Source organism: Dicentrarchus labrax, unplaced genomic scaffold, assembly GCF_905237075.1.
Source record: "Dicentrarchus labrax unplaced genomic scaffold, dlabrax2021, whole genome shotgun sequence".
Taxonomy (NCBI): Eukaryota; Metazoa; Chordata; class Actinopteri; family Moronidae; genus Dicentrarchus; species Dicentrarchus labrax.
The window spans coordinates 12,599,188-12,614,789 of record NW_026136716.1 but is presented as its reverse complement, the minus strand read 5'-3'; the positions used below and the strand labels follow the sequence as shown (position 1 = coordinate 12,614,789).

The 15,602-nt window shown below is 42.7% G+C and overlaps 1 protein-coding gene across 1 annotated transcript in view; it reads right to left on the bottom strand.

The window, feature by feature from the left end:
• The window catches only part of pard3ba (par-3 family cell polarity regulator beta a), a 156,172-nt gene that overhangs the window by 126,447 nt on the left and 14,123 nt on the right, over positions 1 to 15,602 (bottom strand). Inside the window, 1 exon segment of the mRNA XM_051428214.1 lies at positions 1,146 to 1,323. Coding sequence (XP_051284174.1) covers positions 1,146 to 1,323 — 178 coding nt within the window.

Below are 15,602 nucleotides of genomic sequence, written 5' to 3'. Positions count from 1 at the left end.
CATTTATAAATCCACTGGCATGTCACTCTTTGTTTACAATTAAGCGAGAGAAATGACATCATTCTGATCATATTTTGAACTTGTACTGAATTGCGTTAGCTGTCATATTTGATCAGCATCACCACTCTATTCTGTCTGTCTGCTTGCTGTCTTACCTGAGATCTAACTGCACTCCATATCAGACAGATTGTGACTGGCTGGGCGGCGCTACGTTGCATGACATATAGTGAACGACAGGAGGCTTAGAATAAGTTTGGTTATGAGAGTCACTGGCTACATGCACATCAGCCCCGGATTCGCTTGGTCATATTATAAAGTGACGACTGAATAATGAGTTAAGCATTAATTTATCAAGATATTTACAATTTCAGAAGCAGAGTCGGAGTATATCCATCACCTTAATGGCGCACAGAGGGACGCTTTTGTCAGTATGAGAATAACAAAGTGACAAAGACAAAATGAAGGAGCAGCGTGGCTCTTATTAATATCATGATCATCATGTTGTTCAGTCAAATACCTTAATAGACTTCCCCGTGCGAAAATGTGACTTCACGGCTGAATATAAAGCAGTGGAAGTGTAGTTCAGCCGCTGTCAGTAAATGGTCTGACGTACAGAGATAAGCTGGAAGGAGCAGAGACTAGCAGATAGTCAATATATATATATAAAAAGCCCCTGATTCGCTGCCTTTGTGGCTCTCGGTGTGAGCAACGTGTGAAGACAAGAAGAAACTAAGTACAGAACGTTAAAGTGAGGACGACAGGAGCGAACGCCGCGTCAACACCGCATCTGTTTTCACACGCCATCACGTTACTCTTTATACAGTAAAGCTTCCAGCTGTTCCATTAATGTACTTTCTGACTCTCTTTCGCATACAGTCACACACCTACAGACACACACGCGCACCTCCTGCTGTCTCACCATGATACACTTTCTCACATGCACAAAAATTGCCAAAGTGTTGATTGAGCATTGCTTCAGTGTTTGAGATTTACATTTCAAACTGCACCCAGAACCGGGACTTTTAATTCTAATGAATTAAAATCAGCTCTAACTGAGGGATAAATGTATTTTTCATGAGATGAAGCGAACACCTTGGGCTGAAAAACAAAAAAACAAGAAAGCATTTACAGCAGATCAGACATACTGGCTTTGAGGATGGCCTCGTTGACTTCAATCTCTCCTCTGGTTGGCTCCTGGTACTGCAGGTGGGGATGGTAGTGGAGGAGTTCGGGGCTGGGGGCGTCGCTGGAGAAGCCGTTGGACATGATCTCTCTGGGACTGTCCGCCCTCCCCAGCTGGGCTTCGTCGAACACGGCCACCAGCTGGAAGAGACACAAACAAGCCAGGCTCAAACTGTGTCCTAAATACTCTTAAATATTAAAACATAATGTGCAACACGCTCTCAAATGAACAAGCTTTCCTCCAGATGAGCATGACAGTATAAACAATGAGATTCCTGGCATATGAACAAGCTGGAAAACACGCAGCCAGGTTATATAGCGTCTCCGCTGTGCCATGATCACAGTGAGGCTTTTATGTGATTCATCTTGCCAACAGTGGGGAAGCAACCTGCTTCATTCTGCCAAGTGTGCAGATGTGTGTGTGTAGGCAAGCAAACAGAGCTGGATTCACAGCTCATTCGCTCTCAAACCTCTTACAGTGCATAACACGCCGGCTGATGCCACTTCTGCTGCCTAACAACTTTCTTCTTCTTTGAACAAAGGGGGAAGAAAAAGAATCTGACCGCCGATTGTGCAGAGGCCAGTTCTGAGGTACACACACACACACACACACACAAACACACACGGCGAGGCGAGGTGTGTATGTATGAAATTAGCAGTCAAATGAGATCTGACACGAGAATGAGAAGCTGTCAAACACAATGACACGGCTGCCACAATGAGATGGCGGGAAGAGACAGGGGCGGCCAAATGAACAGGGGATGGAGGGCAGAGGAACGACAAACAATCCTAATTGAGACAGGGACATGATGGCAGATAGAGCGAAGGGGAACGTGTGTGTGTGTGTGCTGACTGCGGGACTGTGCCATCGTAGGCTACGTGGTTTGATAAATGGGTGCGTGGCGGCGTGACGCTCTCATTAGACGGTGCAGGCGAAGGAAATGACCACTTAATGAAAAGCAATAACCGCAATGGAACGAGGGATGGAAATAAAACAACAGACGAGTGGAGGACGTCAATTAACAACAAAGGAGCACGGAGGCTGTGTGTGTGTGTGTGTGTGTGTGTGTGTGTGTGTGTGGTGTGTTTACGTGTGTAAACAATAAGCAAGGAGGAGGCGGCAAAATATGTATCATCCATCACGCTGTGACGCCGCCTCTCACCTCAACCTCCGTGATTCAATATCCTCATGGCACCTGGTCGACGCCATGCAAAGGAGATTCGTCTACTGCCTTTGTGTGTGTGTGTGTGTGTGTGTGTGTGTGTGTGTGTGTGTGTGTGTGTGTGTGTGTGTGTGTGTGTGTGTGTGTGTGTGTGTGTGTGTGAGAGAGAGAGAGAGAGAGAGAGAGCATTAGAGAGAGTGAGTGAGAAAAAAGATGAGGAATTGAGGGGTTGGCAGATGCAGAGAAGAAGAAAAGAAAAGACAGAACGCCAGGAAAACAATCTGATTGCGCCGCTTGATGGATGCTTCTTGAGCTCTTTCTCTCTTCTTTATCTGTTTTCCTCTTTTCTCTCCTTATCTTCTTCCCTCCCGAGCCTCCGTCTCTTTCTCCAAACTCGCTGACAGCATCAATCAAGGCAGAAGTCTCGGAGCGTAATGCGATGTGCGGGCGCGCGCGCACACACATACACACACACCAATGGCGTGCACGTACGGAGACACGAGCGCCGAGCTACCCCTCAAAAACGATTTATTCGTTTCCGAACAACAACAACAACTTCTTTTAATGTGTGGAGGGGTGATGATGATTTGCTTTTCGGGGAGTTTATTTTTTATGGCTGACACATGCAGGGAGCGATGCTGATGAAGGCCGCCCTGCTGCTTCCACTCATCACTCAATCAAACACAAAGTATCAACAACATGAATCATGTATTGCTTCATTTGGAACAAGCTGAAGTATAGAAATATGGACCTTCTGGGGCACCGCATTTCAGTCTCGATGAGCTATTTCCATTAATCACATGCTTTGTAACCCATAACCTTTAAATGTACAACAAGTAGTTTTTTAACTGGTTATGAAAACAGCCTTAATTTAACACTGATGCCTCTATATGAGCTACACAAACAAACAAGACCCCCAGTGAGAAGATTGGCTATTTCTATGTGGTTATTCTTAATGCGGATTAATCGGATTCCCCTTGAAATCAATCAAACAAGGTGGCGGAAACACTACAGCTTGTGTACACAGGGGCCGCCAGAATGAGCACAAAATGAACTAGCAGGGTGCCAACATAGCTGACAGCTGATGGGTGCTGACGAGGGTCAAACTGAGGTGAGAAATGCTGATGGCAAAATCGTCCCTGACTCCATTACTTGAGCAAACAGTCACTTTCTGATAAGCTGGAGTTTGAATCCAAAGCTGCTAATACAGCTACTACAAAAAAAAAAAGAAAGGTGTGGAGGGGGAAAAGTTTCTACAGTCTAATAAACTAAAGCTAAACGTATCTGCAAGGCTATATATCACTACGGGGAGGAGACAAAACGCTTTGGTTTTTCTGTAATTTGAGTGAACCTACCCTTTCATATTGTACGATTTGTCCTGTTGTTAGTGAATAGCTGCTAAAGGAGCTGGTTTTGGACATCTCATTACAGATTATATTCAAGCCATCAGTCAGCCGCTCCTTGCAGAAGGGACTACAGGCATAAATATTGCAAAGTGCACGGAAACTTTGGGAAACACGTATTTTTCCAAAGCAGCACAGCGGTTTGAAATTCGGTCCTTCGAATGCAGCACCAACATGCTCTTTTGGAGGACCCTGTGCCCCAGGATGAAGAACAACACCTTGAATGGTTTCACACAGCGTTTTTACTTAACACACAGGTTCCTCTCGGTCCCTCCTGACTGTGATTAGTATTCTAGGAAACAAATCGCCTTATTTTTCCTGCTGCGTCTGCGGGGGGATATTGATATGGACCTGGGGAGCCTGCATGTCAACTACTGCTGAATAATGTGACCCCTTTGTCTCATTTCCATAACACACACACACACACACACAAACAGGCACACGCTCACAAACACACACTGATACCCGTGGCAAATACAAATGGCTGAACCCTTTATATTGTCATGTTATGATCGTCTGTAAATCACGACGCAGCGTGTGTATCCAACGTGACCAGACTGGCTGGGAGGACTGGCTGGGAGGACTGTGTGTGTGTGTGTGCGTGTGTGTGTGTGTGTGTGTGTGTGTGTTGCAGAGCCAAAGCGATTATCATGACATACATGAAAGTCGTCTACAATATCATGCGTGACGCAGGGAGATAAACACTGTGTCAGTGCGGATTCCCATACACACTGCCTGGAGCACAGAGTTATAAAATGTTGCAATATATGTTGCCTCTGGCAGACAAATAAACACTTATTTAGTCAATTTTATAGAAAGGCAAGCATACACCCACCCACACACATCCTTTAATACATGAAAACGTTATCATTTAGCTTTATTTTGACTAACCAAGGCTCTTATTCAGATTGTAAAAAGTTATTTTACTATGAAGTTGTGTAATTTTCTTTTTTTTTTGACCTATCAAATGGCTATCTACTTTGCCAGAGTAGATTTAAATGACTGCAGAAATGGAGGTAAAAGACTACATTTCCAAGAATGTCAACAACTCTTTGAGAACAGCTGATGGAGCTCGGCACGCTCATTCAGGAGGATTATGCTCACAATGGGAAAGTTGTTCAAACAATGAGCGACATACAAATAAAAACAGGAAAACGCCTGGGCGATAAAACAAAAGCAATATGTATCAGCAATGTTCAACAGAACAGCGATAGTTTCTTTTAAACCACTATGATAGCACATAACGAACACGCCCGGCCTCATAAACAGCCATTACATTCCTTGATAATGGAGCGTGCTACGAGTGAATCACCACAGCTGCTTTCACCCTTTGGAGTCAGTCACAACCTACATGTGTTACATCTCAACAAACAATCCACAGGCAGTCAACAATGGAGAGGTACTCGCCAACAATACCGTATGACTGAACACTGATACATAAAGTGGTCTTTAGTTAAAAAAAGAAAGAAAACGGCATTAAAGATGGTCAATGATTATTGATAGAGCTGAAATGAAACATTTTAGCGTGATAAATCTTTAGCTCTATCGCCCAGCCCTAGATAAATGGGTTTTTTTTTTCTTTTTTAGAAGGATTATGGGTATGGCTAGGAATAGTGGTTGAAATTAGAAAAAGTAAGATGACCTTGAGTTATGTTTTTTTTTTTTCCCCCACACTACTTGCATCCTCCATAATGAGCTCTTCCTGCTATGGCATGTCGGAAAAGGTCTGTTATCTGAGAGAAAATACATCACATAACAAATGATCATAGTCAAACTGCATGAGTAATACACCCCGAGATCACATACTGTTTACATACTGTAGTGATAGCGAGCATCTTCATATGAAAAGCGCCTTCCACCCTGCTGACACTGACCCCCTACCAGCTTCAAGGCTGCTGCGTATAGCCAAGCCTGACCTTTGACCTCCCTGTCACGAGAGGGTAAGATAACCTTAAACATTATTATCATCACTATTACTGAGATTGCTCTCGCACGGGCAGTCAGAGCCGGCGACCAATCAGACGCAGAGTCTGCGTGCGTCTGATGGTCTCGTCGTTTGAATTTTTAACAGCCGGGATATGAAATTATCCCAGCTGCTGTAAACAATAGATGGTGTTTACATGTTGCAACTCACAGATGGAACAGTTGAGTGTTTTTAATAATTGATGTACTTGCTAAGAATTAATTAGCCAATTGCAGCACGTCCTGACAGGACATACAGGAAAATTGTATGTTCAGCATGGACACACACAGACACACACACACATGCAATCAGGGATGTTCACGCACTGTATAATGCCATTATTAAAAAAAATAAAAATAAAAAACACACACACATCACAAAAACACAAATGGATTAGACAATATGTGGACACAATGTCAGACACACACACACTTTTTACAGTTAGAGGATAAACAGTGCCACCTTGCTTTAGTCAAACACTACTGCATGCTGGTACCACATCAAGCTTATAGCTTTTACATAAGCATCAGCAACACACACACACACACACACACACACACACACACACACACACACACACACACACACACCACACACACAACACACTCACAAACAAACATACACACTTCCCTTTTTCATTCGCTGGTACTAATCAACCCATTTTTCTTCTCCTCTCTAGTCGCTGTCTAGCACTGCGTGTGTGTGTGTGTGTGTGTGTGTGTGTGTGTGTGTGTGTGTGTGTGTGTGTGTGTGTGCGTGCGTGCGTGCGGGTCAGTCTATTGAGATGCTCTGCTTTTGTGCTGTTGTCATTTATCTTACGACTTGCCCCCCCCCTCCTCAGTTTTCTCCCTCTCACGCTATTCTTCATTCTTTCTTTGAACGAGAGATGCATAATTCAGAAGGAGCGCGCAGCATCCTGACAGTAGTATGGTAACCCAATCATCTCACACACACTCATAAATACAGCGCACGCGCACACGCGCACACGCACACACACACACACACACACACACACACAGCTTCTGCCTCGCACACTTTTTCCACTTAAGTACAGGTTTACAGACTATTTTAGACTTGTGCTTTTTCAAGCTCTAAAATCTGAATCACAGAGAATAAACGTCCCACTCTCAGTGTCTTGACTGCAGAAAATGAAGGCCTTCACTACCTGACGATCCCACTTGGTGTGCGTGTTTCTGAAGGCACCACAGCTGCGAGGATTCAAGCTGCAGTCTACAGCTCAACTGTGCACGAGAACCGAGCGCTTTCTCCGTGAGCCGTGGCTCTTTGCCGTGCATTTGTGCATCCGGTGTTGTTTTTCATTCTCTGAATTTCAAGCGGCTGAGGTGTGAAGAGACTGGAAAGCGTGAGTGTTCGCCGACGGTATCAGAAATTTCCCCTCAGTGTATGAATTAGATGCTGTTCAACAAAGAGCAGACGCGATGTGTGGAGAATGGGTTTCTCCATGGTTGTGAAGCGTGATGAATATTGACAGTGCGCAGGTACAGAGGGGTTGAAGTGACTCGCCCTCAAATTTGGCTCTTGATATCCATGGCATCATGTGAGAAATAGCAATCAATTTGACACAAAGGCGTAGACAGTTATTTGCCGTTTTAGCAGTTAATTGTAATTAGTGACACTCTTCTTGGAGTTGACAGAAAAGTGATGCTGAGCTCTCAGCTGCTGGCTGTATTACCTAAGATTTTTACACCATTGTTCAGTATATTATCAATGTGTCATGTTCAGTTCATACCAGGAGAAATTTCTATTTCACTGAATGAATAACTGCATTTCCCAGAATGCCTATGTACCGCACCCATGAAAGCTAACATGGAGCTGTTAGCTCTAGCTTTGGGGTAGAGCATGGATATATTATGAGAACTGGAACAAATTAAGATGGTGCTCATTTGTTCTAGTGAGAGTTCAGCCTGGAAAACCTGCAGGAAAACAGGTGAAGAACCAGAGTCCTTTTATTGTGCTTGCTATCAAGCGTCAATACATTCTGAGTACCAACCGAAAGCACTATAAAAGTGTTGGTATTAAACACCTGGGTTTCTCAGCTTTATATAGCAGCCACCACAGTGTGTTGCTGATACTGTTTTCACCTTGGGTGTCCGTGTCTGTGTCATCATGGCAAAATATGGTCCTTGAGACAACTACAGGAGCGAGAGCTACCACACTCAGTACTTTGGCAGGTGTTTATACATCTTTGTGGACAGATTGTGTGTCTGCAATGGCGTCACAACTGTGCACGTAACTGTACAGGTGTGTAGCTGAGATCAAAATGAAGGCCAAGTTCCAAGACGGGTGTGGTCAGACCCATGAGCATTCAGTACTTGTTTAATATAATGTAGCAATGACTACACAAGTACTCCTGTAATAACATAGTAATTAGTACTGAGTACTGATATAAGTTATGGTAAATGAAAAACAATTATGTTCCGTGAATTACACTCCTGTATAGTCATCAATACAGATACCTAGCCCTAGTTCTTTATAAAGTTGTTTTTGTTGGCCTAAAGGTATTTAAATGGTGTATGTTTTTAAATTGTAGAAGGTAAAAAAAAAATACAGAAGACATAATCTTAGAGTCTCCAGCAGTAAATGAAGCTAAAGCTCCAGCAACAGTACATTCAGATACTAGCAACGTTTATGGCCCTTAAACGTCTCTCTAATAATAGGCACAGGGCTGCACTGGATTCAGGTCTACTGATTGATTTATTAACACTGGCAAAAAGATAATTTTGTTAAAAAAAAACAAACACTTGCTCTTTGTGAAATACTGAGATCAAAACCATCAATAGTTAGGATAATTGCTCTCTAACTCCATTAATGCTGCTTGGAAATGTCTGGCGCGGATATAACATTGTTTGTGTTTGGTCAGTAATTCACAGGATTACAAAAACACACCACAGACAGCAAATGATTGATATTTTTCACGTAAGGCACTCTTCAGTGTTTGCAGTGATTTAGTGTAGATTCATAATAATACTGGGGGATGCACCTACGCAGTACACACGCAGCACAAAGTGGACTGCATTGAAACAACACACACAAAGATATACTTACATGCACTCGAGCATGTACAAAAAAATGAATCCACGTTCAAGGGCACAAACTATATACTCAACCAACAATAACACACACATACACGCACACACATACACACATTTCCAGGGCACTACAGGGGCCATCAGAGGAATGTTTGGCCTGTGTTATTTAAACAACTAGAAAATTGGTTGTATTACCGGTGAGAGCAGGGCTAATCCTGCTTCTATTCCAGCCTGAATCTATACAGCACACTACCAGATGTGGGGGATTACCTCTCAGGAACACACACACCTGGCTCTGGGCCTGCGCGCACACACACACACACACACAGTCACCAAAATAACTGCACATGCAGGCAATGTGTAAGATTAGAGAAGCAACCACAAAGACACAAATGCTGGTGAAGAGACACACACTGACTCCCACTCATGAAGTGAAGCACACAAACAGATGCACAATCCAACTTGTCAAGCCTGTGGTAAGGGACTCTCTCAAAATAATGAATCATACACAGAGACATCACTACTTGAACCTCTAAATGTTTCCTTCTTTCTGTTTGAAGAGGCGCCAGCAGTTCCAAATAGCAGCTAGTGCTTCCACATTGAACATAACGTCTCTTTGATGCTTCTGACAGACGGATCTAAACGCTAACGCACCAAAGTAAAATTCCTCAGTCTGCTGGTGCAGTGGTCTGAGCATTTGCATTCATGCAAATTTAGCAAATGGTGACCCAGATCGAACACGACTTCCACAAAATAACAAGAACTGGAGGGAAACCATGTCCAGTGTCAGGAGACTCTGCTGTCATTTCTTTGGCTGCAGTTTCTGGTGGTAGGGGGTTTTGGGTGCGATATTTTGCAAGGTGACACACCAAATATTTTGTCCAACAGATAGATAGTGAATGCAAATTTAAAGTTACACATTAACTTATTTTGTGCACAAAAGCTGAGTCCTTGCTGCAGTGACCCCTTTCCAGTCTATCATCAGCTGCTTCTTTCTAATGCAGGCAATAAAAACCCAAATAATAATTTAAAAAACTGCCATACTAACTTTAAGGTAAGTGTTTTAAACATGCACTGGCCAGCAGGGGGCAGCTCCATTGGCTCCAAAAAAAGTCTGATAGTATGAATTCTCATGGAGAAATTAGCCAACTTATCACTCTATTTATTAACGAGTCAGTAAACAGTTTCCTGATGAGTTTATGGTCTCAATCTCTAGTTTGAAGTCTTCTTCCATACAGCATGATGTTCATTTAGTAAATTATGGTCCCATTTAGAGTAAAATAAACAATATAGCAGGGTATGCTTTAGGGTGTGGCTACCTTGTGATGAAATATTAATTAAGATTCTTTCACTATGTTTCCTATTTCTCACTTAAAATGTTTTGTGTACTGTTTATCTGTAATACTGTTTCCTGCTATGGACTGCATATTATTCTGTACAATATTTGTAATAGAGTGCAAATCTAGCCAGTTAAAAGTGTCTCAATGAGACGTACAGACCTCTATTGACAAATCAGTGCAGAGCAACATCCAACGGGTGAAAACGAGACACTAGAATCTAATATTTGGCACAACAAACAATTGTATATCCACCTCAAAGACTGTAACAAAGATCTATGATTAATTATTAACAGTTCTGTGTTTATTGCCTTTATGGCGAGGGATCCCGGTTTTCCCAGCAAAAGAGGTATATATTTAGAGGAAAACTTCAACCCATTTCCTCCTTCACCCGAAAATGACCACACACAAACACACATCAACAAAAATAAAGCTTCAAAGCAAGAGTTTTAGAGAAAAGGGAGAAAAGAAATGTCAATCTGCATTAATAACAGTTTATTGTTCAGGCACAGGTAAAAAGTTATTCTCTCACTCCCTCTATGCGACCACACACTCACATCTGTCCCATCAGCCACAGTGATGGAGCACGTGTGTGCCAACTGAGAGTATATACACACACACAGACACAGACACAGACACACAGACACACAGACACACAGAAAAAGCGAGCCACCAGCTGAGGTATTGCAGTGCCGGCTATGCACAGTGACAAGTCACATTATTATTTATGCACACTCATAAAGGGAGAGGGTAAACTCTTCATAAATCACACATGCCCGAGAGGCCGAGAGAGAGGAGGAGGAGGGAGGGAGGGGGAGCGAAGGAGCAAGGGATGTGGGTGACAGGGGAGCTCCAGGCCTCATATTTCTCAGGCCGGCAACACAAATATCCACCCGGCTCGTTCATCATTCCCGCAGTGCAAACACATCAGTGGTGGTTACACTGGTCCTGTTCCGCATCTGTGGACATGACACACACACACACACACACACACACACACACACACACACACACACACACACACACACACACACACACACACACACACACACACACACACACACACACACACACACACACACACACACACACACACACACACACACACACACAGGAACCGTGTGTACTCCCCTGGCATGCGGGAAGTCATAACCTCTTTCTCATAAATGTGCATAAACACGCGCAAACACACATTCCCACATACACACCGACACGGAGCGAAATCTCACACATGTTCCAGCTCCAGTCCTCAAAACTCAGAGCCATGAGTCTAATAATCAGCTCTCTTTTCCCTGTGGCCGTCGCAAAGCCAGCTGCTCCCCTCCAACCTCCTCCTCCTCCTCCTCCACCTCCTCCTCCTCCTCCTCCTCCTCCTCCATCCCTCCATCCCTCCATCCCTCCCTCCCGGGATCTGACAGAGAAATAGAAGGAGTGATTACCTCAGAGCTGCGAGGCTGGCGCCCTCTCACCTGTGGCTCTCTCCTCCACAGGCTGCCCCTCCCACCCCCTCTTCGTCCTCCTCCTCCTCCTCTTCACTCCATCTGCCCTCCCTCGACATTAGACTTTTATACCATACGTCACCCTCTTTCTCTCTGCCTGTCGCCTTCCTCTTTGTGCAGACAGAGCTTTGAAGTGATGTTGAGGACGCTTTAAAGAGGAAATGTGTACTTTTTATTATTATTATTCATTAAATTATTAATAATTAACTGCTTTTCCACTGTGGCCAGTGATGTAAATGATTTCCTTGTGGTTTTCCATTTCTGAGTGCTTCCATGACCTAAAAGTGCTATGCCTTGATGTATTTCTCAGCTCAGATTACTTCTTTAAGGTTAAACATTCTGGTTTCACTGCAGGTGAGTCTATATATATGTACACACATACACATACACACACACGCACACACGCACGCAAACTGTATATGAGCTATACATTACTGACATTAAGTACTTTCCGTTGCCATGGAGAGCCAACATCACTCACAGCCTGAAGGTGCTTGGGAAGAAAAAAAAAGCCTCACCTGCAGATTTTTCTTACACCCATCAACATATGTGTTCTTTCCAACACGCCTTATTAGATAGTTATTGACTCAACATCAACGCCTGGAAGGGAAAAGTAGGATTTGTGATACATTACATGTTCGCAAGCCTCACAAGGACAAAACACCCCCTGACAGCACCATCTATCCTTATATATGAGCATGAGGGGGCTGCAGCTCCCACTGAATGCGAACCTTTTCACACTGACAATAGACATATAATGTGTACAGCAGGACTACTCTACTATAATCTTATAAAGCATTTAACGAAGGACACTCAGCTCATTAACTCAGAGTATATCAGCTTCTAATTAACAATCAGTGCTCAATAGACACTTATGTAGAGCTGAAAGTATTAGTTGATTAATCCATTAGAAAATTAATTATCAACATTCTTTTTTCCTTCTGTGGCTTCATCAGATTTATAACATCGTAATATCTTTTACTACAGATAGAAATCATAACTTTAATTGTTATGAATTTAATTTAACAGGGAAACTACAAATGTCACAAAATTAACACAAAAAATAACCAAAATATAAAAACCAAAACTGACTTTTTTGTCTCCTTTGACTCCTTTCACATACAAGTGGTCATGTGATCCATTGCTAATTTAAAAATATTCATTATAGGAAAAAAAGGGAAGAAAATGAACCAAATGATAGTATACAATCACTAAATGATTCACAACAATCTGAATAACTGATTCATTATTACAATTCATCAGAACATAGCTTGTTCCAGCTTCCTGCTCTGCTGCTTGTCTATGATTTCTAATATTGTATATTGTATTGTATTTCCTCTTTAAGACTTCCTCTAACATGATCATCATCATCATAGTTTACTAAAATTCAAGTTTATGGGGAAGCCCTACTATTTTCTGGTTTTATAACCACTAATCAATCTTTTTTGTAAAACAGCTTTTGTTGGTTCTTTACTAGCACGGACAATTTACTTGTTACTGACTGTTAAAAAGTATTAACAATCATTTGGCTTTTCTAAGAGTAGATATGAGATCCATTTCAAACTAAAACTCTACTCATGCGAGTAAAACAATCCCTCCTCCTTTCCATACATCCCTCCAATGTCAGACGTAGGCTGGCTAATGATTGGAGTGGCCTATTCAGACACATTACCGACCGCAGAGCACCATTCATTAGGCCAATCAGTTAGGTGATAAGGATGAGAGGCAGGAAAAATGAATAATAACAATAATAGTGTGTGTGTGTGTGTGTGTGTGTGTGTGTGTGTGTGTGTGTGTGTGTGTGTGTGCACAATGGACACAGATGTGGTTTCAGCTGTGTAATTGCACCAGGAATCATTAAATACTTAACATAAATGAGCTGGATTCAGTATTACAAGCATTTATCCTCTGGTTGCTGTGATAGCACACACTGCTACACAAACACACACGCACCCTCTCAGGAGTGTGACTTTCTGCTGATTTGAGTTATTAGCAGTTGGAGTGAGTGGAGACTCTGCAAGCAGAGACACACACACACACACGCACACACACACACATATATATATATACGGTAGTCTGGGGCAATGTCATGTAGGAAGACAGATGGGGTGAGGCTGGTTAGGTCAGAGAGTAGATTTGCTGTAAACAAGATGATCTATAATAGATCATTAGCTGGATGTGATTAGCTCCTCTGCAGGCTCCTGTGCCAAAATCACTGCTAACTGTTAAAGCTAATACTGACAACAAACACAACACTAGCTGCAGCTTCACAATAACATCAATGTGACTGAATCTGAACTTGAAAGTGACTGTTTTCCTAACTAATACTCATATTTCATCTCAGTTGTTTTGGGGTGATAGCTTCAGCACGCATAATTCGAAACACAGACTGTGACACAGACCGCCTCTTCCACCTCTTCATGCCTCATCATCTCCTACCACGCCGATTAGGTGCACGTACCATTAGCAAAAGTGAGTCCACAGAGCGCGGTGCCCCCTCTGGCCTCAGCACGGCCGCCCGCCCCCTCCAGGTTTCCTCCTGCCAGACCGCAGCAGGCGCAGGCAGGTCAGGTTACAGCCTGACCGTCTCACTCCATTAGGAGCTAATGGGTGGTGTGATGGTGACACAGAGGGCAACACAGAGGCTGTGTGATTAACAGAAGGAGAGGCACCGAAGGACAAGATCTGAGGGTGTGATGACCTAGCGTAGCCTCTATAAGTCACACACACCTACGCAAAGAAAACAGAAACGGGCCTTATCCTGACTGAATCCCAGTCTCCTGCTTCAGTGAACTGACAAATCGCTTTGGAGAGGTGCCATCATTCAAAGTCAAAAGGTAGAGCAATGGATCATCTAAAACAGGAATTAAAATTCCAAAGTGCAACTTTAAGAGAAAAGTCAACGCGCGTGCAGTTAAATGAAAAGCAGACGGGCACAGCAAGAATTCTTTCTCCTTAAGTGTTCCTTGAGTTCTCTCATCGTAATTACAATCAAACGGGGTTTGGCGAATGTGTGTGTGTGTGTAGGGGGTATTGTTAATTGAATATAATCAGATGAAGAGCTGTTGTGGTGCTCGGATGGGGGGGGGGGATTGAATCAAGGTCGAAGCTGATGAGATATGATCAAATCAGCTCAAGTGACCGAATCCCGCCGGGCAAAACATTCAACCGCTCGAGTCTGATCTGATCTGATCTGATCTGCAGGCAACAGTGTGACACAGAGATAATCTAACTTTATTCAATATGCTATATGTTTACTGGAGATTTGAATATATTCATATATTGCTGAAGTTTAAGAGAACGCAGAATAAATACAAGGGGTGGATCAAGCAACAGACACCTCATCCGATCCAATCTTACAAATCCTAAAACAAAAACACTGGTATACTTAGGTACAACTTCTTGGTCTACATGACCTTCATCATACAGTTAATGGGACTCAAATCCACAAACAGTCCTGTAACTTTGAAATAATGAATTGGAAATATAATATATGGTGGTCTTGCAAAACAGACAAACATTTAGAAATATGATTTCACAGAAAGAAAATACGAGAGCAAAGACTGGGAAAACCGAACAGTTAAAATCACCATTTCCCATGATGCAATTTAGTTTCAGACAATCAAATCTAGAATGCTTAACATGTCTGGAGCCTGCAGGCTTCAGCAGTGATGGCTACCAAATGTTCTTTTTGAGAAAAGGCAAGAATAAAATGAACTGAGCAACAGAAGGAACATAATGGCTGGCTGCAGGTGATTTGCAGCTGATTCATTGTATAGATTGTATGTTCCTTTACGAATACCAAATGTTTCAGACAGACATGGTGCTGAACGCAGGTAAGGATGTATGGATCATCATTAGAATGTGAAAAGGGTATAGATGGTGATTATTGGATCATCCTGCCTTTAACTGATCCTTAAATACTCTTGAACCATCTTATGTCTCTGTTCTTAACTTTTCCTCCTTTCATTTTTTTTATAGTTTAATGCATTATATAAAACACTA